This window comes from Sphaerodactylus townsendi, linkage group LG04 (assembly GCF_021028975.2).
Source record: "Sphaerodactylus townsendi isolate TG3544 linkage group LG04, MPM_Stown_v2.3, whole genome shotgun sequence".
Classification (NCBI taxonomy): domain Eukaryota; kingdom Metazoa; phylum Chordata; class Lepidosauria; order Squamata; family Sphaerodactylidae; genus Sphaerodactylus; species Sphaerodactylus townsendi.
In genome coordinates this window covers 26,699,122-26,725,341 of record NC_059428.1, presented here as the reverse complement: position 1 = coordinate 26,725,341, position 26,220 = coordinate 26,699,122, and the positions used below count along the sequence as shown (strand labels likewise).

Sequence of the window (26,220 nt, the reverse complement as noted above, 5' to 3'; positions counted from 1 at the left end):
TCTGAGTTTCTCTTGAGACACAGATTAATTTCAGGAAGAGGCCTCTTCTTTCGCTGGGCTCCAGAAACAGGAAAACAAGAAACATGCTTGAATGTGGCAAGGTGGCAATCCTGTCAGGAGGTTCCTGATCTTCTGGAAAACAAAACTATAGCAACTGGAATCGCTTCAGTCATCTCTGACACAAGCCGTTACGACACACAGGCCGAGTAGGTGCGGGACCGGGACATCTCTTGCTTACTGAAATTGATGCAATAGACACACACACTCACACCCCGCTCCGACTACTTTGCGTTCTCCAAACACAGAATGGAACCATGCAAATTTCAGTACTAAAGATCTACTTCAGGCTGTCACCGTTCAAAATCCTCCCAAAGTTGCTGTGGCTAAACTTTGGCAATATGCAAAACATCAGTAAATACAACTGAGCAATCATCCAGCCCATTAAACAGCAGATGGTGAATCTCCAGCAACGTTTTAAGGCACAATGCCCCAAACCAGACCACTCTTTTTATCAGATTCTATTAGCCATAATTTTTTGTTTCATATAGGTGACTCCCCCCGACACATCCCTCCCTCCCTCCCTCCCTCCCTCCCTCCCTCCCTCCCTCCCACACACACACACACACACTCCTGATTCTAAGAACACTACACAGGGCAGCACTTTAAGAAAGAGAAGTATCTGCCAAGTATGAATGGCTTTTTTATTAGAGGTAATTGCCTAATGAACATTAAAATGCTTGGTCAAACTAACATAATTAGCTCTTCGAGCATTTAAATCCAAGGGTGGACAAACGCTGAAATCTATGTATTATAGGTCTACTGAGCATTGTATCATTAGTTTGAATGCTTAAGGCAGCTGAAAGTATTACCCACAGGGACCTTAAGTGAGCTGCCCAGTTTTGCTTGTAAGCAAGCATGTGCCATTTACATAAAGGGTATTGCACAAATCTTGTTTTTTTTTCAGGCCCTAGGAAACCCATGCCTCAAGAGCATGGACTAACACATGTGGAATGAGTAAAAGACTTATGTACTAGGAATGCATGAACCTGCACTGTTTGTTTTAAAATAAGGTGGTGGTGGCAGGCGGGTCAGTATGGATACCACTGCCATAGCTAGTCGTTATAAAGAATGTAAAACCACAGAAACTCTCCAACAACAACGTGTGTTTATTTCTTTGTTTTGTGCAACATAATATTGGGAATTCAGAATTTTGCATATTTTCCCTGTTTGGTTCTGGAAATGTTTCCAGGTTTTTTTTCTTGGTTGTTTCTAAAAATGGTTTTTAGCACGTTTTTCTTTGAAATGTTTCTGAACTAGCTTCCTTCACGGTGCAGTCATATTGAAACTTTTTCCCTGCCAAAAAGCCTGCCTGTTATCCAAATCCTTTGTGAAGTACTCAACCTTCCTTTTGATGCTTGGTCCACCATTTTTATCACCTGTCACCTCACTGCTTCACCCCCTCCTCTAATTTTTATCATTTTTTGTGTTCTCTTCCCCCCCCCCCAATTTTTGGATCATCAAATGAGCCATGCTATAAATCGACGATACAGCGCATGCGTGGAAAAAAGCAAAACCGACAACAACAAGATGGCGGCCAAGAAGCAACATTCTGAGGAAGGGAGTGAGGACAAACTTTGTGGGAAACCACAAGATCGAAAACGCCTTTGAAATGGGACAAGTGCGGTGTGTAGAAAAGGCCAAGTTCTACCAAGAGCACTCCGAATCTTAAGATGCTCCCGCCCTTCCTTAAATCTGTAACTGCACAACTGTACTCATGTTCAAATGCCAACCCTTCTGGAAATGGATGAACAGTAGCACCATAAAAAAAAAAAAAAGATGGCGTCCATGGCGGAGCTCGACAGCAGAGCTCCGTCCCCATAAGCTTTTAAAACTTACTCCCTTGTAGTTTACAGCCCAAAAGGGGATTGTTCTACCCACCTGGCTGTACTTGGGAGGATAGCGATAACGAAAATAAAAACAATAGCGAACCGGAGCACAACGAAAATAAAATAACAGCGAAACCGGAGCAGGAGAACGGAGGAGAACTCACAGCTGAGGACGAGACGAGGCGTCGGTATGTGCAGCCTGACTTCTTTTTGCCTCTTTGTTGCCCGTCTCCTCGGCCCGTCGGCTGGAGCCTTGGATTTTCCCGTCGCGCCGGTTCCCCCTGGACCCTGGCCTTTCCTGCCGCATTGTGCCGGCTCCCCCTGGGTCTCTCCAGCGCGCCGGCCCCCCGCGGAAGTGTTTGCTGAGTCGCGCCGGTTGGGGCTGACGAGGGAGACGAGGCTCCCTGGCGGCGGGAGACTGGCTGCCCGGCGCGGAGACGGATGCTCGGGTGTTCCAGCAGGGTTGGGATCGGTGGGCGGTGATCCTCCTCTACTTCATACAGAGGGTGAACGAGGACCCACGGGGCCGAGGTGGAGACGGAGCAGTCCAAAGTAATCCAGTGAAAACGGGGCTGGGGTCAGTGGCAGTGGCCCCTCCCTCCTCCCTCCCCCCCCCCCCAGCACTCCAGCAGGTGCAGCCGAAGACAGGGTGGCCCGGAGGATTCAACAGAAACGGGGGGCTTGGGCCAGCTGCTGACTTCCCTCACAAGCTCCAACTAAGAATCCAGGGGCCTGAGGTCGAGAGAGAGAGCAGACCTCCCTCCCCTGCTTCCAAGTACGAAATGGGGCCAGGTGGAAGCTGTGGAGGTTTAATGTGGAGTCCGGCGGACCTCCAGCCGGACCCATGGACTGGGCAGCGTGGAAAGGGAGACGGAGTGCTTTGAAACACCATTGCAGAGCTCGACGCTGGGGTTGGTGGCAGCTGACCCTCCACTTCCCTTTCCTTTCCATTCCTGGACGAAAGTGGGCAGATTGGGAGATAAAGCAACTTGAGCTGAGGGCCACGTGGCCTGAGACGGCAGGAGAGAGCCGGACAGACCCGTTATTGCTGTGATTGTGAATTAGTGGCCCTCCTTAACATCCTGAAATACTGTGCTCCTTCTTCCCCTCCCATTGGACGAACTAATTGTTTTACCTACAACACAACAAGCAATTGCTGTGAGATCATTGACCGTTAGCTGGTTAGCAGGTTATTGTTAATATAAGTGAGTAGCTGACCGTTATATTTGTGTAGTGTAGGGTAACTGCGCCCCAAATCTGCCATAGTAGTAGGACAAGTTAGTTGCCAAGCAAGCAAGCAAGCAAGTTAGTTAGTTAGTTAGTTAGTTAGTTAGTTAGTTACTTAGTTAGTTACTTAGTTAGCCAGTTAGTTAGTTTAGTTAGTTAGTTAGTTAGTAGTGCCCTGGAGCCTACTCCACCCGCTATGGAGATTTTAGTTGGGCTAAGTTAGGAGATTAGAGGGGGGGGGGACTATCGAGAAATGGGGGCACCTAGTTTGGGGCTAGGGATCCCAGTGTTGATGGACCGAGGGTAAATACAGCGTAGGCGGTGGCCATCGATAATATGACAGCCGGATCTGGTGATATCGATATGCTTCGCTCGCTTTCTGACCTCCGACCTATCCCCAGGAATCCAGGGGATGGCTTGAAAGTTCAGGGATACCCTGCTTCGGCGTCCCTGGTGTTACCAATGCCAGGTCCATAAATACGAAGACCACAGTTCTCGATTTTCTCGAAGAACTGCAAGTGGGACTCTGGCTTGTGTCACCGAGACCTGGAATGCGTGAGGGTGAGACCCTCGCCGGGCTTGGGCGAAGCCACACGCCACCAGGTTTCGTGATGCGGTTCTTCACCAGTCTTGAGAACCTGCGGGGCCGGAAGTACGGTGTGGCAATGTTTGTCCGGAACTCCTATTCCTTTCAGGGCAGTCCCAGTCCCGGAGATCCCACCCGGCCTGGAGTGTGGCCGGCCTGGAGTGGATTTGGCCTTGGAGAGGTTGGCTGTCCTATTGGTGTACCGGCCGCCCTAAGCGCACCAGGGGACAGCCTACCTCAAGCCCGGTTGCTGGAGGTGGTGGCGGACTGGGCGTTGAGGTTTCCCAGGCTTATTGTCCTGGAGTGACTTCAACGTCCAATAGTCGACACCGCCTCTCATGTAAGGCTGCTGCGTGACCTAGTGTCATCCATGGCGCATCAGCTGGAGCCTCTCCTTATTGAAATCTGGCCCCCACCTCATGAGGCCGGTCACACGCTGGATTTGGTCTTCGGGTCTAGAGGTTAACTTGAGTCGTATCCTCTGTTGACAGAGTGCCATGGTCCGACCATTATGCCCTGAAGGTCCGGATAGAACATGCCGCTACTCCAGTCTAGGCGACGTGGCCGATTTATGCCCGCCCGCGAGGAGACTTCTATGGATCCACTTGGTTTCCCTGAATGCTCTGCGGGACCCTGAACTCCTGCCGGCACACTTTCGATGAGCAGGTGGAGGATTGGAATTTCCGACTCTCCGAGGCCATCGAGGTTGTTGCTCCCAGCCGTCCCTCTGGCGTCCCCGGTCACGGCAGGCCCCATGGTACACCCGAGGAGCTGGGCGCCATATGAAAGCGGGTAACTCAAGACGGCTAGATGCGAGTGTGGAGGAAATCTGCATTGTGATTTAAGCTGGCTTGTGAACATCCCTATAGGACGTTTATGAGAAGCCTATGAAGGATATGGCGACGAAGGAGGCGATAAGAGGGACATTCTTCTCCTCCTCTCTCGTGATCTGCTTTAGCTCTCGCCCGGCACAATTATTTCAGGTATAATTCGAACTTTGACCTCCTTATCGGAATAAGTTCTGGCAAACTTCCCAATTGACTATTAGCTGTAGAGGCATTCATGAGCTTTTGCAGATAAAATCGTGATCGCTCCGCCATGGTGACCTTCCGCCACCTTGACTCACAATAAAATTGAACTGGAGGCTCCCTTGCCGCCTTCTGGTCCTTGTTTGACCCAGTTTTCCCTGCTCTCCGAAGCCGCTGTTGACAGGGCCTTGGCTGCTGTTAGACCCTACGACCTGTCCTCTGGATCCAAGTAGCCCCTCCTGGCTATTTATTAAAACCTGCCGCCAGTGAGCTTCACGCACCTCCACCTGTTGAAAATCGTCCAATGACTCCCTTTGAGCAAGGAGTCTTTCCGGGTGGAGTTGAAGGAGGCAGTGGTCCTTCCACTCTTAGAAAAGACCTCATCATTAGATCCTAGGGATCCTGGCCACATTACCGCTGTAGTCTCGAATCTTTGCGTTTCTGGGGAAGGTAATTGAAAGGAGAGTGGTGTTGGAGCAGCTTCAGGGGCTTCCCTGGATGACACATTCGACCTTTGATCCCTTCCAGTCCGGTTTCCGTGCTGGGCATGGGATCGGCCAGGCGGTTCTCGTCGCTGTCACAGACACGCTTCACGTATGCAACTAGACCTGAAGCGGACCGGGACGCTGCTGGCATTATGTGGATCTTACCGCAGCGTTTGATATGGTCGATCATGACCTTTTGACACACCGCCTCGGCCGCCTTCCGGGGATCCCGGGGCAGTGTCCTTCAATGGATTGCCTTCCGTTTCTTCGGGGGCGAGGAGTCAGCAGAAGAATTGTGGTTAATGGGGACCAAGCCTCCCGGAGGGTGCCCACTTCAATGTGGTGGGTGTGCCTCAGGGGGCACTGCTTTGTCCCCATTGTTATTTAACATCTATATCGCGACCCCTTGCTCCAAGTTGGTGCAGTAGCTTTGGGTTGATCTCTGTCACCAATGTACGCTGATGACACTCAGCTCATTCTGCTGATGGAGGGGGGAGCCCGTCCACCGCCCCTCGCGTGCTCTACAGCATTGTTTGGAGGCGCATGCGGCTGGTTGGATTTTGCAACAGCAGGCAAGGTTAAAACTTAATCCATCGAAGACGGAGATCCCTTTGGCTTGGCCGTGGGGGAGGGGTTGGGGATTTCCAGCCGCGCCAGTGTGGGAGGGGGCCTCGTTGGCGCCCAGAGCCCCCCCTCTGTCCCGCCAGCCTGGGGGGTCCCACCTGCGATTCCGATCTCTTTCAATGGAGACCCAGGTGGCCCATATAACCCGGGTGCTAAGCGATTTTTCCATCTCGGCGTCAGGCCCGACTGGCTGGCTCCCTTCCTCTCCAACACAGACCTGGCCACTGTGATCCATGCAACGGTCACCTCCAGGTTGGACTATTGCTTAATCCTTCGGCTTCTACTGGCGGGCCTTCCCTTGCGTTTGATCCCGAGGAAAGCTGAAACTGGTCCAGCCTTGGCAGCGGCCCGGGTTGCTCCACAGGGGGCGCCTTCCGAGGACCACATACAACTCCCTGGGTGCTGCTTGCGTCTGCCTGCACTGGCTCCCCAGTTGAATTCCAAATGCGTCTTCCAAGGTGTGGGTTTTTGACCTTTAAAAGGCCTATACAGCGGCCTGGGACCCTCAGTTACCTTCTCGGGGACCGTGCATTACCCCATATGTCCCAGCTCGGCCTCTGGCAGCTCGGCAGAGGCCAATTTACTGGAGATCCCTGGCCCCTCAATGATCGCGGCTGGCCTTCCCACTTTCGGGACCCAGGGACGCTTTACGGCTCTGGCCCCCCTGCCTGGTGGAACACTCTTCCTCCAACTGTCAGGGACCACTCTGCGCGGGACCTTGGGGATTTCCACTTAGGGCCTGCAAGACCGAAAGTTGTTCCACCGGGCTTTTGGGAGAAACCAGCTTCACTGAGTTGCCCCCCCCCTCCCTAGGTTGGAATCCCAATGCCAACGGGATCCATTCTTGACATGTATGTTCCCCTTATATCACCGGGGCCCTTACCCCCACTTTAACTAAAAGGGACTAAGATCCTATAGATAGGACGCCATCTTGATATATTATAACTGCTGTTTTATTGTAATTTATGGATGTTTATGATGTTTTTATGTGATTTTATGATGTACACCGCCCAGAGCCCTTCGGGGATTGGGTGGTATATTAAGTCAAATAAATAATAATAATAATATGCTAAGACGTCACCAAGCACCCTGTGTAACAGGCACAGAGAAGAAATGGAAAGCTCCCATTGGTGTGAATAACCTTAAAAACCCTGTAGAAGCTAGTGTGGTGCAGTAGTTACAGTGTCAGGCTGGGACAGGGGTCTGCAACCTGTGGCTCTCCAGATGTTCATGGACTACAATTCCCAGCAGCCTGTGCCAGCATGGACAATTAGCCATGCTGGCAGGGGCTGATGGGCATTGTAGTCCATGAACATCTGGTGAGCCACAGGTTGCAGACCCCTGGGCTAGGAGACCCAGGTTTGAATCTCTTCTCTGCCATGGAAGCTCACTGGGGGACCTTGCGTCAGTCACTGTCTCAGCCTCATCTACCTCACAGGGCAATCGTTGAAAGGATAAAATGACGGCATGGAGACGGCATTGCAAGCTGCTTTGGATCTACCCCACGGGTAGAAAAGCAGCCTGAACAGTGCAGAGTAGCCCAAGCTTGTCAGAGCTCAGCAGCTAAGTGGGGTCAGCCATAGTATTTGGACAGGAGGCCACCAGGGTTGCCCTACAGAGAAGGCAAATCGCAAACCACCTCTGATTGCCTCTTGCCTTGAAAACCCCTCGAGAGGTCATTATAAGTCAGTTGCAATTTGAAAGCACTTAATTAATTATAGCAGGGAAAAGTGAGCTATAAATACCTTCATAAATAAATAATACACACGTTAAAGAGATCCCATCGTTACAGCTTCTGGTTATGAGATGCAGGCCTTCAAGCTGGCTGCAAAGATCAGCGCCCCCCCCCTCGCCCTTTCCTCTGATGGCCCTTTTCTCCGACGCTAAGAATTCTTCACTAATGATTTCTACGGCAGGCCAGCTTCCAGCAACGGCAGCCTCCGTTTCAACACACAGCAGTAATAAACCCAGACCTGCCAGGGAGCCACAGCTAAACCCTGATCTGCATACCCTTAAAAACCAAGTACCCACTGAGCCCTCAACACACTGGTTGGCCACTGTATAAGGCAGGAAGCTGGCCTAGACGAACTATTGGTCTGATCCAAAAGAAGAAAAAGAAGAGTTTGTATTTATATCCCACCCACCCCTTTCTCTCCTGCAAGGAGACTCAAAGGAACTTACAATCCCATTTCCCTCCCTCCCTCCTCCCGACAACAAAGACCCTGTGAGGTGGGTGGGGCTGAGAGAGCTCCAAAGAACTGCGACTTATCCCAGGTCACTCAGTTGGTGTGCGTTGGAGTGCACAGGTTAATCTAGTTCCCCAGATAAGCCTCCACAGTTCAAATGGCAGAGCGGGGAATCAAACCTGGTTCTCCAGATTAAGAGAAGACTTGCTCTTAACCACAACGCTACGCTGGCTCTTCTCAGGTTCTTAAGGCAGCTAACAACATTGTACAAAATAGCACTAGATGCAACTTATCATAAAACACAGCATCCACTTGGCGTTCCCCAGTCTACGAATGAAAGCATTTTAAAAGTGCACCCCAAAATGAAACGTGCTGCATCCTTCAGTCAGCTAAAAATACATGAGTGTGGCCTTTCAAAAATGAACGGTAACTACTGCTGTCCTCTAGTGGCATTGTACTTCATTATACTATATAAAATATTATTTTTAAAAGCATGCCTGGGCTGGCATCTCCGGTTAAAAGGCTCTCAGGATGCAAAAGACCTTTCTGTGCCTGAAACCCTGGAGAGTTTTTGCCTGTCAATATAAACAGCGGTCTGACAGCACAAGGCAGCTTCACAGACGCAAAGATATTCCCTGTCTACCATCCTCTATGAATAAAGGTCAGCAGTATGTTAGAGCTGACTTGTATGTTGAAATCTACAAAAAAAAAAAGGTCACTGGGACGGGGGTGAAGCACAAATATTTATAAGAAACCAGCAGAGCCCTTCCCTGCATGTTTTCAAAATTCGGCTTTCTCTACCTCTAAAATTCCATAAGACCAAATTATACCCACTGCGCTTGATATAACTTTCTAATGACTCCAGACTTCCCCCATAATCGAAAGTGCTGAATAAATAAACAGTGTTACATTTTCCTACCCTTGTACAGTGGAACCTCAGTAATCACCACCTTTGGTTTACACCGGTTTCGGAGTTCATTGTTTGCGTCCGGCTGTTTTTCTTCCTCGGTTGTCGCGGGGGCGCCTCTGTGTTTACCTATACCGTTTGCGAAAATTTACACTTTTTGTATAAATTTGCCACGCACATGCACAAATGGTGTAGCCTCGGTTTACGGCGGTTTCGGAGTTCGCCAAGCACCACCGGACGGATTGCCGGCGATTACCGAGGTCCCACTGTATATTTTTTCTGACCCTTCTAAGAAGCAGAGCAATTTACATCATCCTTCATTTTATCCTCACAGTAACTCCTGTTTAAGGCAAGTGAGGCTGACAGAGAATGTGGTCTGACTGCTGTCATTTCCAAGGCAGTGTAATGAGTTGATCCTGGAACCCCCAGACCCTGCTCTAATATCTTTGGTGTTACATCATGCTAGGCCAGGGGTCTGCAACCTGTGGCTCCGGAGCCGCATGCAGCTGTTTCAGCCTTAAACTGCAGCTCTACGTGGCCTGGAAGTCAGAGGGTAGCGTGGGTGTGTCCCTCCAACCCTCCAGAGCAGCACTGGAAGGAAAGGTGAGTGGAGGGGCTGGACCGGAGGCGGCTCCATGCATGAGGGCACCGCTTTTCATGTCCCCTCCACTCACCTCTCCTTCCAGCGCTGCTCTGGAGGGACATGCCCACGCTGTCCTCCGACCCCTGGAGGTTGGAGGATAGCATGGACATGTCCCTCCAGAGCAGCTGCCATCCCCCCTCTGCCATCCCCGCAGCCACCATTCCTCCTCTGCCCCACAGAGCAGGCGGCTGCCGGTTCGGTCGAGCAGACAGGGTTTCCCTGCCCGGCGCCACAAGAGGCAGCAGCACTGGACAGGCTGCAGCAGCCATCCCCCCTCTGTTCCGTCAGGCAGAGGGGGTTTCCCTGCCCGGCGCCTCCGCCTCCCAGCGCTGGAAGGAAAGGTGAGTGGAGGGGCCAAACCGGAGGCGGCTCCATATCCGGCTTGGTAGATCTTCAGGGCCGTGGAAAACAGGTCCAAATGGCACTTTGGGTGGTAAAGTTTGCCGACCCCTGTGCTAAGCAGATCTGGCTAGTACCAGTTTTATCCTCCTATGTGCTCAGACACAGGTCCAACTTACAGACCCATCTGCCAGCTTTCAAGTGTCATTAATGCTGCCATGGGAAGGGTAAGAAGTAGCCAGATACTTTCTCCACCATGACTGAATACCTCCAACTGAAAATCCCCTGATAGCTGTACAGAGGTGTATCAGGGAGGAAATGATGCCCGGGGAGAACAGCTGCCCCAGGCGCCCTCCCCCACACACACTCGAGGGCCTGGGGAGGGCAGGAGGCAGCCTGCAGGGAAGCTGGAGGGTGGCTCTGACAGGCCTGCTTTCAAGCCAGGTCAGCACAGCACAGATTTTACGCCCCTTCCCAGCCATTGCGCCTGGGGACATACCTAACCTCAAATGACTACACTTGCACTCAAGCATCAACAGATATGCCACTGCAGCTATAACCTTTAATTTAACAATTTTAGTGTCTTCTTCTACCTATCGTTGTTTAAGTTTTTACCCCATCTAGTACTTGTGCTTTCTGTTTCAATATGTTTTATCCTTTGTGTACTATCCTTTATTTCATTTGTCTTATGCTGGTTTAGAACTGTAATAAAATTTTGATTTTATTTGCTGCTTTAGGGAGGATAGGAAGTAGCCCGGTACTTCCTTCACCATGACTGAAATCACTCTCAGCTAAGAATCCCCTGGCCAAGAAGCATGTCCTATTCAATTTGGGATTCGATTTTTATTCCCTATCCCATTCTTAGGATAAGAATCAAGATTTAAAAATAAATCAATAATGCTTACAGTAGCCTTTTTCTCATACCAAGCTATCACTACTATGCCACTACTCCACACTGCAGAAAGCCACTCTGCTATATGCTTTTATTCATTTATGCTGCAATGTCTAACCTCTCTAGGAGTAGCCCTGAAAATGTATTTAAAAGGAAAATAAAAATCCTTCATCCTCTGAAGATGCCAGTCACAGATGCAGGCGAAACACCAGGAGAAAATATTACTGCAAACACAGCCATGCAATTTGGAAAACCCGCAACATACTAGTGATTCCAGCTGTGAAAGCCTTCGACAATACATTGAAAATAAGAACCTTTAATACACTACCTAACCTCAAATGACTACACTTGCACTCAAGCATCAACATAATTTAGTAGCTGGACAGTTAATTGTTGCAGGGGAAGGAAGAAAAATAGAAGCCAGCGCAGCCTAACGTGTATATGCGGATACTCATTATATTTTTAAAAGCCTTCTCCAAAGACAAAATAGGTGATCTGCTACGACAGGTTTCATGGACTGTCCTCAGTAAACATGAACAACTAGGGCATAATGTTCTGACGTGATGTGATAAGACACCAAATCTTTCCATTCTAAAAATGCACAGAATTTTTTTAGTTAATTTGGCACATAACTCTCATAATTTCAGACTTAAATAGCAACCTCTCTACCAAATTCTAATTACTGTGGGCACACAGTCTTCTGATTAAGTAAGGCATTTAATTTAGCTTTCATTCTACAAGTTATGAACTTACATGCCCCATGAAACTTTTCAATTATCTCTAACTTCCTTAATGACTACTAAACTGTCAGTTTAGTTTTTATGAAGTTTTAAAGAAAAATGTACACCGCTTCTTCACTTTCTGATCTCTGATGTATTCAAGAGTTGCAACCTCATAACAAGAGCAAGTAGAGTTGTTAGAAAGACCAAAAAAACCCCCAATAACAAAAGGTATAACTCACAGCATTCTACGGTACCAACATAATTTGGATTGTTTCAAAAGTGTTTAGAAAATTCTTTAACTTCAGGTTAATTCTTTTAATGAAAATTCAGCCTAAGCAAAAAAAAAATATGGGCAAGGGTGAAATCAAGCCTAGTCACAATTATTTTAACAGTCGTTGGGTGCAAATAAGGATCATGACCTAACGGACTGACAGTTTTGATGTAATTTTAGAGTTACACTTGAGTTCAGAAGTAGCAGCCTAACAGCCAAATCTAGCCTTCAGATGCCAACTCAGAGGAAAGGGGGCACTTATAAAGGTGGCATTTACAAGGGCATAGAACTTGCTAGCAGTCTACCAGCAGAGTTAGAATCCCAGTAGCCCGCCTTCCATTGCTTCCTTAAACTGGCCTTCCATTGCAACTAGTTGCTGGCCAGGGTGCTGCATCTATGATCTTAACAGGCCACTGGAGGGAGAAATCCAAAGGCAATAGGCCACTGGAGGGAGAAATCCAAAGGCAATAAACAGAGTAGACATAGGATTCTTATGTCTTATGTTTCCAGATTTTCACTTGCACCATATTCCACACGTCAGTTTGGTTGTGGCTACACAAAAATGACAGCAATTTGTGTGAGTGCACACACAGTGTGAGTTCCACTATTTATTCAGATAAATAATCAAATAAAAAGGTGGTCATATTTATGGACACACAAGGCCAGATATTACCACCTCCTCATGACTTTGTCCATTTCAACCAGCATAGCAGGCCTTGAAATAATCCTAAGAAGTTATAAGACGTACATATTATTCGTGTCTGATCTAGAATATGATGTACAGTAAGTTTGATTATTCTTCTGTTATTGGGGAATCGGAGTAGAACAATGATTCCCAGTCTGGTGCCCAAAAACTCCACGTTGCCCACCAATAGTTGGCGCCCACTTGCTTTCTCAAAGAGTCAATTCTGACTTTCTTCTACTTCAGCAGAACATAAGAACATAAGAAAGAGCCTGCTGGATCAGACCAGAGTCCATCTAGTCCAGCACTCTGCTACCCACCAGGTGCCTTTGGGAGCTCACATGCAGGATGTGAAAGCAATGGCTTTCTGCTGCTTTTGCCACCAAGCACCTGGTCTGCTAAGGCATTTGCAATCTCAGATCAAGGAGGATCAAGATTGGTAGCCATAGATCGACTTCTCCTCCAGAACAGTAGGTAACTCAGATGAGCCCAGGAGAAATCAGCTGGGTTGTCGCAGGTATCACTTTGTTGGAATCAGCTGCCTCTACCGAAGGAGGATGCGTGGCACAGAACCCGCTACCATTTTGATTTAGCCTCAGATAGCCCTTCAGTGATGGAACACACTCTCAATTTCCAAAATCCCTGAATGCTCACAGGATCAACCAAGTTGGGGACCACTGAGGAAGAGTCAAATAATACAATAGCGTTATCACAGCGGGTTTCTTATCTTTTCCTTATGATTCTAAAAGTCACAGACACCAGGCCATGGGAAATCACAAGCACTTTTCTTGAAGATGTGAGATCTGCGACCGGAAATATATTATACATATTTCAGACTGCACCGGAGGGGATTTTAAGCAACCTGCTGTATAATGAAAAATTAGAGTTACCCTCACTCTCGGCCTAGCCTACTTGTCAACAGTGAGGATAAAACAAAAGAGAGAACGATACCATTCATTGCTTTGGGTCTCCATTGAAAACAAAGGAAGGACATAAATAGGTAACTAAGTAAATATTTCTTCCCATAAACAGGATCTGAACAACTGCTTCTCTACTGCCATTGCCAAATTTAACGCATGAAACACCTCATGTGCCTATATCAGGCAAGGAGAATGCAGAATATCAGCTGCTTCAATGTTTCCTTCACTGCAATGCTCTGGTTGGAAATGCTGCTCCTCCCAACTATCTCCCTACTCTGGTCTAACAGAATTGGAGCAGATGGGCCTGAAGTCTCCTCCTTTCCTAAGCCAGATTTTGGGTGGCAGACAGTACTGTTGCATCGCAGTCAACTTATTGAGACCCCTGAGGGTTTTCGCTGCACCTGGTTTGCCATTGTCTGCCTCTGCATAGAAATCATGGGCTTCCTTCATGGTCTTCTATCCAAATGCTAACCACAGCAGTCCCTACTTAGCTTCTGAGATCTGATAAAATCAGTGTAGCATGGAATGACTTTATCTGTTGCAGCTCAACTTAGACCTCTGCAGAGGTGGGATCCAGCAGGTTCTCACAGGTTTCCGAGAGTAGGTTACTAATTATTTGTGTGTGCCGAGAGGGGGTTACTAATTGGTGATTTTGCCACGTGATTTTTGCCTTAGTTACGCCCCTCCTCTCAGCAGTAGCGTGCAGAACTTGAAGTAGTCTAGCAGGAGGTGCACCGGCGTGAGTGGCAGCCTGTGCCTGCGTGCATTTGTTTCCTGCCCAAGGACCGGTGAGCGGCTGCGTCCTTGCCACACCCCCGCCCAGGAATGCCCCGCCCAGGAATGCCTGGCCACACCCCCGTTGTGCCCCATCCAGCCCCATTGGTGTTACGCCACAGTTTTGAATCCCACCACCATGGGAACCTGTTACTAAAATTGTTGGATTCCACCAATGGACCTATGTAATACATAGTTGCCTCAACACAGCTACCATTGCTGGTGAAGTGAGTCACCATTTCTTCTAGTGCAGGGGTCTGCAACCAATTGGCCATGCTGGCAGGGGCTGATGGGATCTGTAGTCCATGAACATCTGGAGAGCCGCAGGTTGCAGACCTCTGTTCTAGTGAGAGTTGCCAACTACCTGTCTCTGGTCTTTAGCAGAGGTTGAACGGGCTGTTATTAACCAGGTGGTGTCATTTGCCCATGCCATGAAAAGCTTCACCCAACATTCCTGTATATAAACCCCTGTTGCAAAGACAGTACACATATTTCTCCAGACATGCAGAAAGACTGCGACCCCAGGCTTGAGTTTCATGGGAAGCTGATGAATTATGCAAGTAACAGATCTGCTTAAAGGTCAGATATCAGCAATACTGTGAAACCTGACAGGAAACAAAACAGCACAGGCGGAAATCTTTATGCACACCCAGTCCTATAGAATAAATTAATGGAGGGGTCAACAACCATACCGGAAAAGGTATGATGTGTTTATTTAGGAAAATGTCTCTGATGCCTCGCTGAGACGGGCTTGGGGCAGCACACAGGTGCAATGGTACAATAAAATAATCTTTAACAGTATAAAAACAAGCCATAAAAACCACAGTATCAGCACAAGAGAGGGCATAAAACAACTTAAACCAAGTTCAGCAGTTTAAAATGTCCAGAAACCACTAAAAGTGTATTTTAAAAATACATTTTAAAAGAGCTTCGGTTGTGAGAGTGATTTCTGACATATTCAGCTGTCTAATAATCTTCTGCGGTACGTGATTTGTGGCACATGGTGTCCTGAACTGTGGGGTTATTCCACTGGGAGGAATTATACAAACCAGTTACACCACGAGGGGTTGGACTCAATGACCTTTGGCCCCTTCCTGTTCAATATTTATATTAATGTCAACACTGAAGCTACCACATATACTATCACAGTAACATATTGTTTATATGTTACCCAATAAGCTTAACAGGAGCAGCAGTGGCGTAGTGGTTAAGAGCATATGCACCAATCTGGAAAACCGGGTTTGATTCCCCACTCTGCCACTTGAGCTGTGGAGACTTATCTGGAGAATTAGATTAGCCTGTGCACTTCAACACATGCCAGCTGGGTGACCTTGGACTAGTCACAGCTCTACGGAGCTCTCTCAGCCCCACCCATCTCACAGGGAGTTTGCTGTGGGGGGGGAGGAGATTTGAGTCTTCTACAGGAGAGAAAGCGGGTGGGTATAAATCCAAATGCTTCTTTTTTTTATAGGATCATAGTATAAATCCAAATAACAGTTTCTGAGATTCTGGTACAGTTTCATTTCCATGCTAGTTCAGCAGAACTAGATGCAGCCGAGACCTCATGCATGGCCAATGTAACAGTAGTGGTTGGGATGCCAACAGAAGATGGCATTGTGAAGTTCTTTATGAACTTCTTGGAGGCACCTGATTGGCTGCAGCTATAGAATGACCAACACACCTAGATCTGTGACAACAGGACGGTTCTTATGCTCCCCAAGACCCCCAAGCAGGCCGCTTTGAAGTCCTTAGGAGGAGGACAGGCTATAAAGGCAAAGCAGGTCTGTAACAAAAGCAATTTCAACAGCAAATATTTAAGAAGAAATTGCTTATTACTATGGCAATGCAATAAGGGAGACATCCTCTGCAATGACTCAACAGCAAATGCTGAAAGAGCACGTGTTTTGGTTATAAATACTACCAAAATTCAATAAGGCAAGAGCTAAATGAGACTATTCCAGCCTTGAATTATGGAAAATCATTTTGAGAAAGACTGTAACAGCACTGAAATCCAATCTATGCCCAGGCAGATGTAACAAAAATCCTGCTCTAAATGAAAGGCTGCTGTGTCATCTAAAAAGGCTGGAAATTTCAGTTATCCATCGGGAACAAATACTGCAGGGATGCGGCTTCCCATTATTTATCACACTGCAAAATACTGCATTTTTCTTTAAAGGCTGTCATGTACAATGATCCTAAGAACAGTTTCCTTGGAGCGTGCCCCACTGAATAAAGTGGGTCTTACTTCTAAGCAGACCAGATTAAGATTGTTCCCTTACTCATTCATATAGTTTGCATGAAATAGGCAAAAGACATTACATATCTACTTAAATCCTGGTTTCAAACAGTTTACAAAGCTAAACCTTGTCAGTTGTACCTATGGTAATTATGAGGACCCAATGCACATCCAACACAGTACTAGAAACTTAAACAGGAACAGGAGAAAGAAAGGCTTACTTCTTGGCCAACAAAGTGTAGTGGTTAATGTTTGACTAGGACAGTGGCGGCGAACCTATGGCACGCGTGCCAGAGGTGGCACTCAGAGCCCTCTTTGTGGAAACTCGGGAGTGGCATAGTGTCAAGGAGGTAAGGGGTGCAGAAGCACTGGGCGCATGCCCCTGCGGGGCCAAGGCAGGGGCGTTCCGGGAGTGTGGTAGGGGTGTTTCAGGGCGTTCTGGGGGCATTCCAGGGCAGGTGGGGGCATGGCAGGAGCGCAGGTTGCCCCGGGCACAGTTTTCCCTTGCTCCATCCCTGGCACTCGGTCTCTAGAAGGTTTGCCATCACTGGACTAGGATCTGGGTGGCCTGGGTCCGAATTCCCACTTTCTCACAGAAGCTCTCGGGGTGATTTTGGGCAAATCACACACTCTCAGCTTAATGTATTTCATGGGTCTGTAGTGAAGATAAAATGCAGGAGAGCAAAATGTTGTAAGCCACTTTGGTCTGCCATCAGAAATATATGAAATAAATTGAGCCCAGGGCTCTCCAGTCGTGGTAAAATAATCTAAACCTGAACATAGTATTTCAATGCTCAGTAACCATTGCCACAATCCAAAGACCCTGAATTTGGGGGACAGAGCATCCGGTCAGAAAACATGATTTCTAGGCAGCCTTGTGCAGCTACCATCCCTCATTTTAGAAATTAAACATTGTACATACTGGCTTGGATCCAGGGCTGGAGCTAGAGGGAACTGCGCTCAGGGCATGGATGCGCCTCAGGCCCCCGCTATGCACCGGAACGCGCCCACACTGGCGTGCACCTGGTGCATCGTGAACCCCCTTATCCCCTTAGCGTTACGCCACTGCTAGAATCATAACCTTACTTTCGGCATACAAAGTGCATTTCTACCCATTGAAAAGGGAATAATTTTTGCCGATTTTCCCTTTCTGGGGGTCCAAAGCCTGCAGCAAGAGGAAGGGAGACAGGAAAAAAAATTCCCCTTCATCTAGTGCTGGTCCACTAAAATGAGACAAGATCCACACAACTGCTGTTATGTTTTGGCTGGTTTTCCTGTTCAGCCACACGGCCCTCTCAAGCTTCCCCTAGCATGAATTTTAAAAAGATACAAATGGGAGAAGAAATCCACAGTTAATCGTACCACATAAACATGTTCTCCAACCTATTCTACAAACATGAATTTCTTATGTAAATTATCAGAGCAGATTTATTTTATGGATGGTTTTACAGCCCCAAGAACAAATTCATATTTGGTATGGATGGAGAAGAGAGTACTGTAAATATTTCAGGTTTCACTGAATTTCCATTTTCTCAGAAACTCACGCAGGCACACTTAGACGCATTTTAATCATGTCTTAAAACATGCAAAATGTTAGTTCTCTACCCCAGTTTTCCAAGTCTCTGGAGACTTCCAGCTGCCACTTTGCTCAACGTCATAAGCGTGAGAAGCTTAATAAATGGAAGATCTTAGTATCCTACCGAGCAACCATTAAGTGTCTCAGATATAGCAAGATGCATGTATACACACACCCGAATCTCAAGAGTAAGGTGAACCAAAATAAAAGCCTTTTTTTTTGCAAGCAGAATATTTATGTGCAAAGAAGTATTACAGACCCAATAAAGGAGCTGCAAATGGACGATGCAACATTATAGATGCTACACATAAATTAACGGAAGACTACTTGTAGGAGCAGCATATTTGTACACAACTTTTAAAACCTCCACTGAGTAAACGTCAGCCTGTCATTAATACAGAATTCAAGAGGACCTGCAAGAACTCATGGGAAGGGAAATACCATTCCACTGCCTGGTTTCTCTTGCTCACTCCCCTACCCCACAATCCACCATTCTTCCTTTCCCTCCTCCACCATTGCTACTTTATTCCTCCCACTGCTGTTTTCTCTTTCTCTTTTCTCCTTCCAACCCCACCCCCCCCATCCCTCAATACTGTAGCTGCTTTTCCCTCTCAACTCTCAAGTGACCATCACTTTCCCGCCCTCTCCAACACCACCCCTTCCTTTAAAACAAAAATGCCTGGTTGTATGGAGATCCTGACCATGCCCCAGTGGCAAAGCTGACCATGCCCCAGTGGCAAAGCTGCAATGGGGTGGGGGGGCGCACCCCGGGCATGCGCCATTGGCATCACGTGGGGGCAGAAAATCGCCCCCCAGACCCCCCTCCCAGGGCAGGGCATGGGCAGATTGGGACCGGATGGGGGGGGCGCGGGGGCAGGTCATGCCCCTGGCGCAGTTTTCTCTCCCTGCGTCACTACCATGCCTTTGCAAGATCCCAATAGTATTTTTTCAAAAATGTAGTATATGCACAAGTGGCAACAGCAAACCAATTCTGAACATCTCATGTCCTGAAAACCCTACAGGGCCATAGAAAGTCAGCTGCAACTTGATGGCACTATCAACTACCACATGCACAAGGACACACACACACTCTCTATTTTGGGTTGACCTTTAAGACCTCTCCTCCACCTGATTCAGCTTTTCAAGCGTTCAAGATTTTTCTGCAAGCTTGGAGATTGTCTCAGGTATATAGAATTATCGCTTCTTTCCATATTTGGATTCATGTACATTTTTTGGTCCATACTCTGAGTCAAAAAGCACAAGTCTATGATAGTGGAAATTTTAGCCACATTAGCAAGAGGGAGGTGATATTTTGAGATTTGGAGATAGGAATCAAAGACCTTGAAGTATCACCTTCACCCATTTAATCTTGTGCTTGAGCTAAAATCACCTTGCTGTTTTAAAGCATTTGGTCAGAGAGATAAAATACACAAGTTCAGCTTCTGGACTTATGGTAAGGAGTTTACTTCACTTTCAGCATACCAGGAGTCGGTCAGGAATTTTTGGCAGGCATTTTGATGCTGTTATATCCCAAACTATTTCCCTTTAATCTCTTCTTCGCTGTCAGTACCAACACAGCTCTAGTTTTATAGTTTTAAACTGACTTGTTTTAGCTATAAGTTTTTGTACTGGCTGCTATTTTACAAACTTTTTAATGAGTATTTTGAGCTGCTTTGCTAATTAACTTTCATTGTGTTCACTTTTATCTGCTTTTATCTTGTCTCTGCATTTATTTACTTGAGGCATTTGTATCTTGTTGTTGCCATATAGCAATGCCTGAGGTAACCAATGATAATTTCATCAAAACAATGAAGCACATAATCCAACTTAGAACAACCAATAAACTAAGATGCCTTGATGCTTTCTGACCAAGAAATAAGGCATATGCATTTTCTAAAATAAAATAAAATAAAATCATTCCCCATAAAAAGCAAAGAAAAATAGGCAAAAGCAACACAAACTAATACCATAAATCTGCCTGAAGGGTTATAACAGCTTTAGCAAAATTTAATATTTACCCTTAGATAAAATGTATAACATCAAGGTGCTTATTAGGAGCAGATCAAGGCTAAAGTGAATGGATTTCTTTAACTACTTTTAAACAGAAGTGTAATTTAATCTCTCTTCATAAAATCTGGAGAAGTTTTCTGCAGCCTGTTAACCAGTATGCTTCCATCAGCTGCCACAATCAAGTTCTAGGGCAGGGGTAGGGAACCTGCGGCTCTCCAGATGTTCAGGAACTACAATTCCCATCAGCCCCTGTCAGCATGGCCAATTGGCCATGCTGGTAGGGGCTGATGGGAATTGTAGTTCCTGAACATCTGGAGAGCCGCAGGTTCCCTACCCCTGTTCTAGGGAGAGGCTGTGTGAAGTAACAAACTTGCAAATTCTTCCCTGTTGATCCTCAGGAGGTCAGAAAAACCCACAATTGTCCCAAGTTTCTGCCTGGTGCCCACACCCCTTCCCCCTGCTCCCAAGGATGCCAAAAGAAACTGGGTACCGCCTGCTGCCACCAACAACCCTGAATAGTATCTCTTGCTAAATGGAGTCATATATTGAGGGCCAGCATGGTGTAGTGGTTAAGAGCATGTGAATTCTAATCTGGAGAACCGGGTTTGATTCCCCACTCCTCCACCCGAGTCGTAGAGGCTTATCTGGCGAACCAGATGTGTTTCCCCACTCCTACACATGCAGCCTGCTGGGTGACCTTGGGCTAGTCACAGTTCTTCAGAATTCTCTCAGCCCCACCTACCTCACAAGGTGTCTGTAGTGGGGACAGAAAGGAAAAAGAGCTTGTTAGCCACCTTGAGTCTCCTTACAGGACAGAAAAGTGGGGTATAAATCCAAACTCTTCTTCTACCTGTCACTCTATTTCTGCCCTGCCATTTGGAGGCTCCGCCTACTTGCAGCTCTACTTCTACAAGCAAGAGCTGATGCAACCTATTGCAACTTCCTAATTTCAAGCTGTCATGCTCCAGGAATGGTAAGATTGCCCCTTCTGTTTAACACATCTCAGATACATCAGTGATGATTCTCCCTATTTCAGTTATAAACATTCTTTTAGATTATAGGTGATGTGTGAGCATAGTTTATGGCGCTGTTTTTTAATTATAAGGTTTTAACCTTGTCTTTTACTCATTTATTCATTGCTTTTGGTTTGTTCTTATAAGCCCAGCCTCGCCGGGAAAAGGTGGAGTATAACTACATAAATATGGACAAATAGAAGTGGTGCTTTTCTAGAGATCAGACTTTGAGCATTCAAAATATAAAGAAGCTTGATAAATGAATACAAAGATACACATGTTCTGTTCAAGCGTTCAGGCTGATCAGGGGAACAAAGTACGGTAAAGGTGGGAAAATGCAGTTTCCTTTCCTTGCGCTCGGAACTTATCCTACACGTTAATTAAGATGGGACAGCTTTACTCAAAATCGTAAAAGCTTGAAATTCATTATTATTTTGATCACTTATTCACTTAAAACATTTATTAGCTACCTTTCTACCTTACAGGAACTCAGGACGGCTTACAAATTAATGAAATGCCATGAAGTTCTCATAGTTAGTCTTTACTCTGTTATCCTTGGCCATGTGGACAAGGTATAATCTTGGCCCTTCATGGCTTGTGCCCATCTGAGCAGCTAGAAACTGAGTGAGTGTTTCTTCTACATCTCCTTAGTCTAAGTAATCTGACTTTACCCCACCATCCTTGGGATAACCTTCCCATCCCAAAGGAAGAGTTTTTGTTCAAATACTCCAGTTTCCTCAGGTTTATGGCTCTAGGTGGGACTTACTAGCAAGTCCTCCTCCAATCAGAATCATCAGCGTAACCAAGACCCTGAGTGCTCCTTCATTTTATCTGAGAGCCAGTGTGGTGTAGTGGCTAAGAGCAGGTGCACTCTAATCTGGAAAACCAGATTTGATTCCCCGCTCTGCCACTTAAAATGTGGAGCCTTATCTGGGGTATCAGATTAGCTTGTGCCATGCCAGCTAGGTGACCTTGGGCTAGTCACAGTTCTTCTGAGCTCTCTCAGCCCCACCCACCTCACAGGGTTTGTTGTGAGCGGGGAAGGGAAAGGAAGTTGCAAGCCCCTTTGAGTATCCTTGCAGGAGAGAAAGGTCCTCCCCCTCCTCTTTTTCTGCCAGCTTCTAGTTTGCCACTGGGTTTCTGAGAACACACAGAGGTCCCAGTGATTAAAACAGTGGAGTGAATTCTTGGTGGAGGGAATTTCTTCAAGGGTAGCATAATAATTTTTCTAAATAAACAGAACAATGAACCCTGGGAAATTACAAAACATACCTGGCTGTCCTTCCAACTCTGTGAATATATGTATTTGCATCCTCTGGACAGTCAAATTGAATGACCCAATTCACCGCAGGGAAATCTGGGAAGAGAGGCAAAAGATCTTGAGATCAAAAAAACATTTAAAGTTATTAAAGCTCTCCCCTCCCTCATCTGGCAGTACAGCACATTACAAATTCTGCACCTCAGCTCTATTTTTGAAACACTGAATTTAAAGAGACTGGGCAAAATTAATCACATATTTCAGATCTCTGTCAGACAGGACTGAAATTAATGGTTTCTTCAGTTCCTAAGTAATGATAGTGAAACAGAATGTAATTTTATATCTGACATGGATAGACAGACTACTTGTGTTTTATCAGTGTTAAATCTTTAATTCTTTAGCAATCTTTCATTATTTAAACCAGTGATTTCAACCTTTTTAGAACTAAGAATCATCATTCACTGAAACATACAACTTAGCACTATTTTTTAATTTTATTTGTACATTATTTATACCTCTAGCTGTCTGTTTGACCCATTGCTCTCTTCATCTCTGAATTAACTTCTGTTATGAGCGTTGTTATCAGTTTTTACAACTTCTGACTTGCTACTTTTCATTGATTCATTTTTATGACTTTAACCCTATCATCATTTTTATAGTGAGCAGCTATAAGCTGCTTAATCTTATTTTAATAACAGAAAGCGCATGATACACATTTCTCAAAACAGAAGGTTGGTTCCAAGACAGGGACAGGGACGAGGACAAACTTTGCTAATTTCCCCTTCCCAGTGAAGAATCCCAAGTCTCACCCCAAACTGTCCCTGAAGGTGTTATAGATTAGTGAGTTAGTGTAGTATAGTGATTAAGAGCAGTGGACTCTACTCTGGGGCACATGAAGCCTACACATGAAGCCTGCTGAGTGACCTTGGAATGGTCACAGTTCTCTCAGAACTCTCAGTCCCACCTACCTCACAGAGTGTCAGTTATGGGGAGAGGAAGGGAAAAGGTTTGTAAGGTGCTTTGAGACTCCTTAAAGGGAGAGAAAAGTGGGTTGTACATCCAAGCACACACTTCTAAAGTACAGACTCCTCATCAAGCAAAGAGATCAAAGACTCCTATGAGGAAGGAGCTGAACACGTGAAAACACCACACAGAAGGAAGCGGCTGAGACACCTCAAAGAACCACTTCTGGTGAACAAGTAGAGCCTCAGGAGTCTCAGCCATCCTCTCAACCTTGAGACAGAGTCCTACCTTCTGGCTCGGAACTTGAACCCTTTCAACCCACAGTCCACTGCAGCTTTTGAGGTCTCTCTCCAACTAACACCCCACATCTCCAGGCCTCAAAAAAGAATTCAACCATCCCAACTTGCTGCTACAACCAGGCGCAGCACTGGTTGTAGCTGTGGCGTAGAGGTTAAGGAGAAGCAGCAGCATAGTGGTTAAGAGCAGGTGCACTCTAATCTGGAAAACCGGGTTTAATTCCCTGCTCTGCCACTTGAGCTGTGGAGGCTTATCTGGGGATCTAGATTAGCCTATGCACTTCCACATACGCCAGCTGGGTGACCTTGGGCTAGTCACAGTTCTTCTGAGCTCTCTCAGCTTCACACACCTCACAGGGCATTTGTGGTGGGGGGGGGGATAGAAGGGAAAGGAGGTTGAAAGACCCTTCGAGTCTCCTACAGGAGAGAAGGGGGAGGTATAAATCCAAACACTTCTTCTTTAAGAACTAGTAGTCTGCTCCCAGAAGGGTGGGGATTGCATCTTCACCCCCTTGCAAGAGTATTTAAGTCTTCAGTTTACCCTCCGCCTTTGTTGAAATAACATTTAAACTCTGGTATTTGTGGACTTCAGCCTGGAGCAGGATTGAGGACCTCACAATACCCAGGAACCACCTGACAGGGGAGGAAGAAAAGACACATTCTGAAAGGAGGTCCGTGACACGCCCTTTCGTGAAACCAGGGGAACCCACACTGCCTCTCTGATGAATTTGGGGCACCTGGTTGTTTTGAGATTATACGATGTTCTTTGAGTAGCAAGTGTAAAAGCTTTGACTCACTGCAGCGAGGTGAGTTTTGTTTTTGCCCTGAAGAAGACAGAGCTCACTGAAGCAGATGGTTTAATAAAACGACAAGGATTTATTTATTTATACTCATTCATGTAAGAAAACATTTACATCCTGCCTTTCCTTGTGGCTCAAGGCAGTTTACAATACTATTACTTGAAGCCAAAAATAAAATAGCAAACCCCAGATCTCGCCCCTCTTAGAAGATGTCTGCCGTTTAGACCCCTTTCAAAGCTCTAGCAAACAGGAAGTCCTTAGAGAACCCCCTGAAGGAACCTCCTGAACCCCCTGAGAGTACCTCCAAGGAAGGTACTCTCCTAAACAATTCAGGGAGCCCATAATGGCAGCAGCCATTGTGGAATGGGCTTTGGTTGATGCCAGATGAGCCACACGTGTGATTGGTGTTTGGAATATGCTGCCACAGGAGGTGGTGATGGCCACTAACCTGGATAGCTTTAAAAAGGGCTTGGACAGATTTATGGAGGAGAAGTCAATCTATGGCTACCAATCTTGATCCTCCTTGATCTGAGATTGCAAATGCCTCAGGAGACCAGGTGCTCTCGGGAGCAGCAGCAGCAGCAGCAGAAGGCCATTGCTTTCATATCCTGCATGTGAGTTCCCAAAGGCACCTGGTGGGCCACTGCGAGTAGCAGAGTGCTGGACTAGATGGACTCTGGTCTGATCCAGCAGGCTCTTTCTTATGTTCTTACTAAGTGGTGGAATAGCCAACAGATGGCTGCCTGATGACCACAATTGGTGCACAGGGACACACGAAAGCAGACAGTCCTTCAAATTCATAGGTTCCAGGTCACAAAGGGCTTTAAAGCTCATAACCTGCCCCTTGAATTAAACTCAGAAACAGACTGGCAACCAAGTCGTTGTGAATTCTCTTTAAAGATTGCAGTTGCCAGGTCTACTCCTCACCAGAGACAAGTCTCATAACTCTACATGCTCTTCCTGAGGGGGAGTTCAACCACTCCGCAAGGCAGAGCTACACATGAAACTGTCTGCTCCTCTGCTTGAGACAATTCCCCCTTCTCCCTCAGGCAGATCTCAGCCCCCCTGTAGAAGGAGACAGGATGCTGGAGCAGCACTCCAAAAGGGTCAGCCATCAAAATACCTGAGTGGCTGTTTCACCTCTCAGGGGCCAGACAGCCCTGTTTGTCACAAGCGTGTAACTGCAGTCCTTTGGATCGAACTAAAAAGAAATAAAAATTTAAAGGCAGGATTGTACTCCGCCACATATTTGCAGGATTGCACTGAATTGTGCGGTTGACGTAGTGGGCTCAGTCTCACAAAAGTTTTTGTTGCAATAAACTAATTAGCCTTTAAGGTTCCACAAGAGGATTTTTAAAAAACCTTTAGCTGCAGTAGGCTAGCTACTACCCCCTCCCCCATCAGAGAAATAAAGGCTTAAGTACTTTTCCAGATTGATGGATGTACAAGTACTTGAAAGTACTCACCCAGCCCCCGAGCGGCAATATCTGTAGCAAAGAGAACTGCTGATTTCTTGCGCACAAAATCATTATAGACTTCCATTCTTTTCATCTGCTGCTGCTTGCCGTGAAGTGCCAGTACAGGCAGCCCGGGACGGAGGCGGCAGAACATACGAAAGAGGTACTGAACCTAGAAACCAGAAACAATTTTGATTGTCAATTCTTTGCATCAAGGGCCTGTCTTCTGATTATTTCACTTTGTAAAGCACCACATACAAAGCAGCCATTGAAAGGCCAAAACACATAATTACTCAGGAGACCTGTCATTGGATTTCCTGCTCTTTTTTAAGTCAATGGGGAAAAGGCTCAGAATGACAGCTACAAAAGCAACAGAGGGGAAGGTATTTAACCATTATTCTGAACTACCTCCTTCCCCCAGAAGCTTGAGTAAGTCCTA

At 46.6% G+C, this 26,220-nt stretch overlaps 1 protein-coding gene across 1 annotated transcript in view; it reads right to left on the bottom strand.

Annotated features, from left to right (window-relative positions):
- Positions 1–26,220, bottom strand: part of DDX10 (DEAD-box helicase 10) — a 249,973-nt gene that overhangs the window by 194,298 nt on the left and 29,455 nt on the right. The window contains exons 8-9 of the mRNA XM_048495099.1: positions 25,791–25,953; positions 22,280–22,364 (exon numbers count right to left, since the gene is read on the bottom strand). Coding sequence (XP_048351056.1) covers positions 22,280–22,364; positions 25,791–25,953 — 248 coding nt within the window. The remainder of the gene's footprint in view (positions 1–22,279; positions 22,365–25,790; positions 25,954–26,220) is intronic.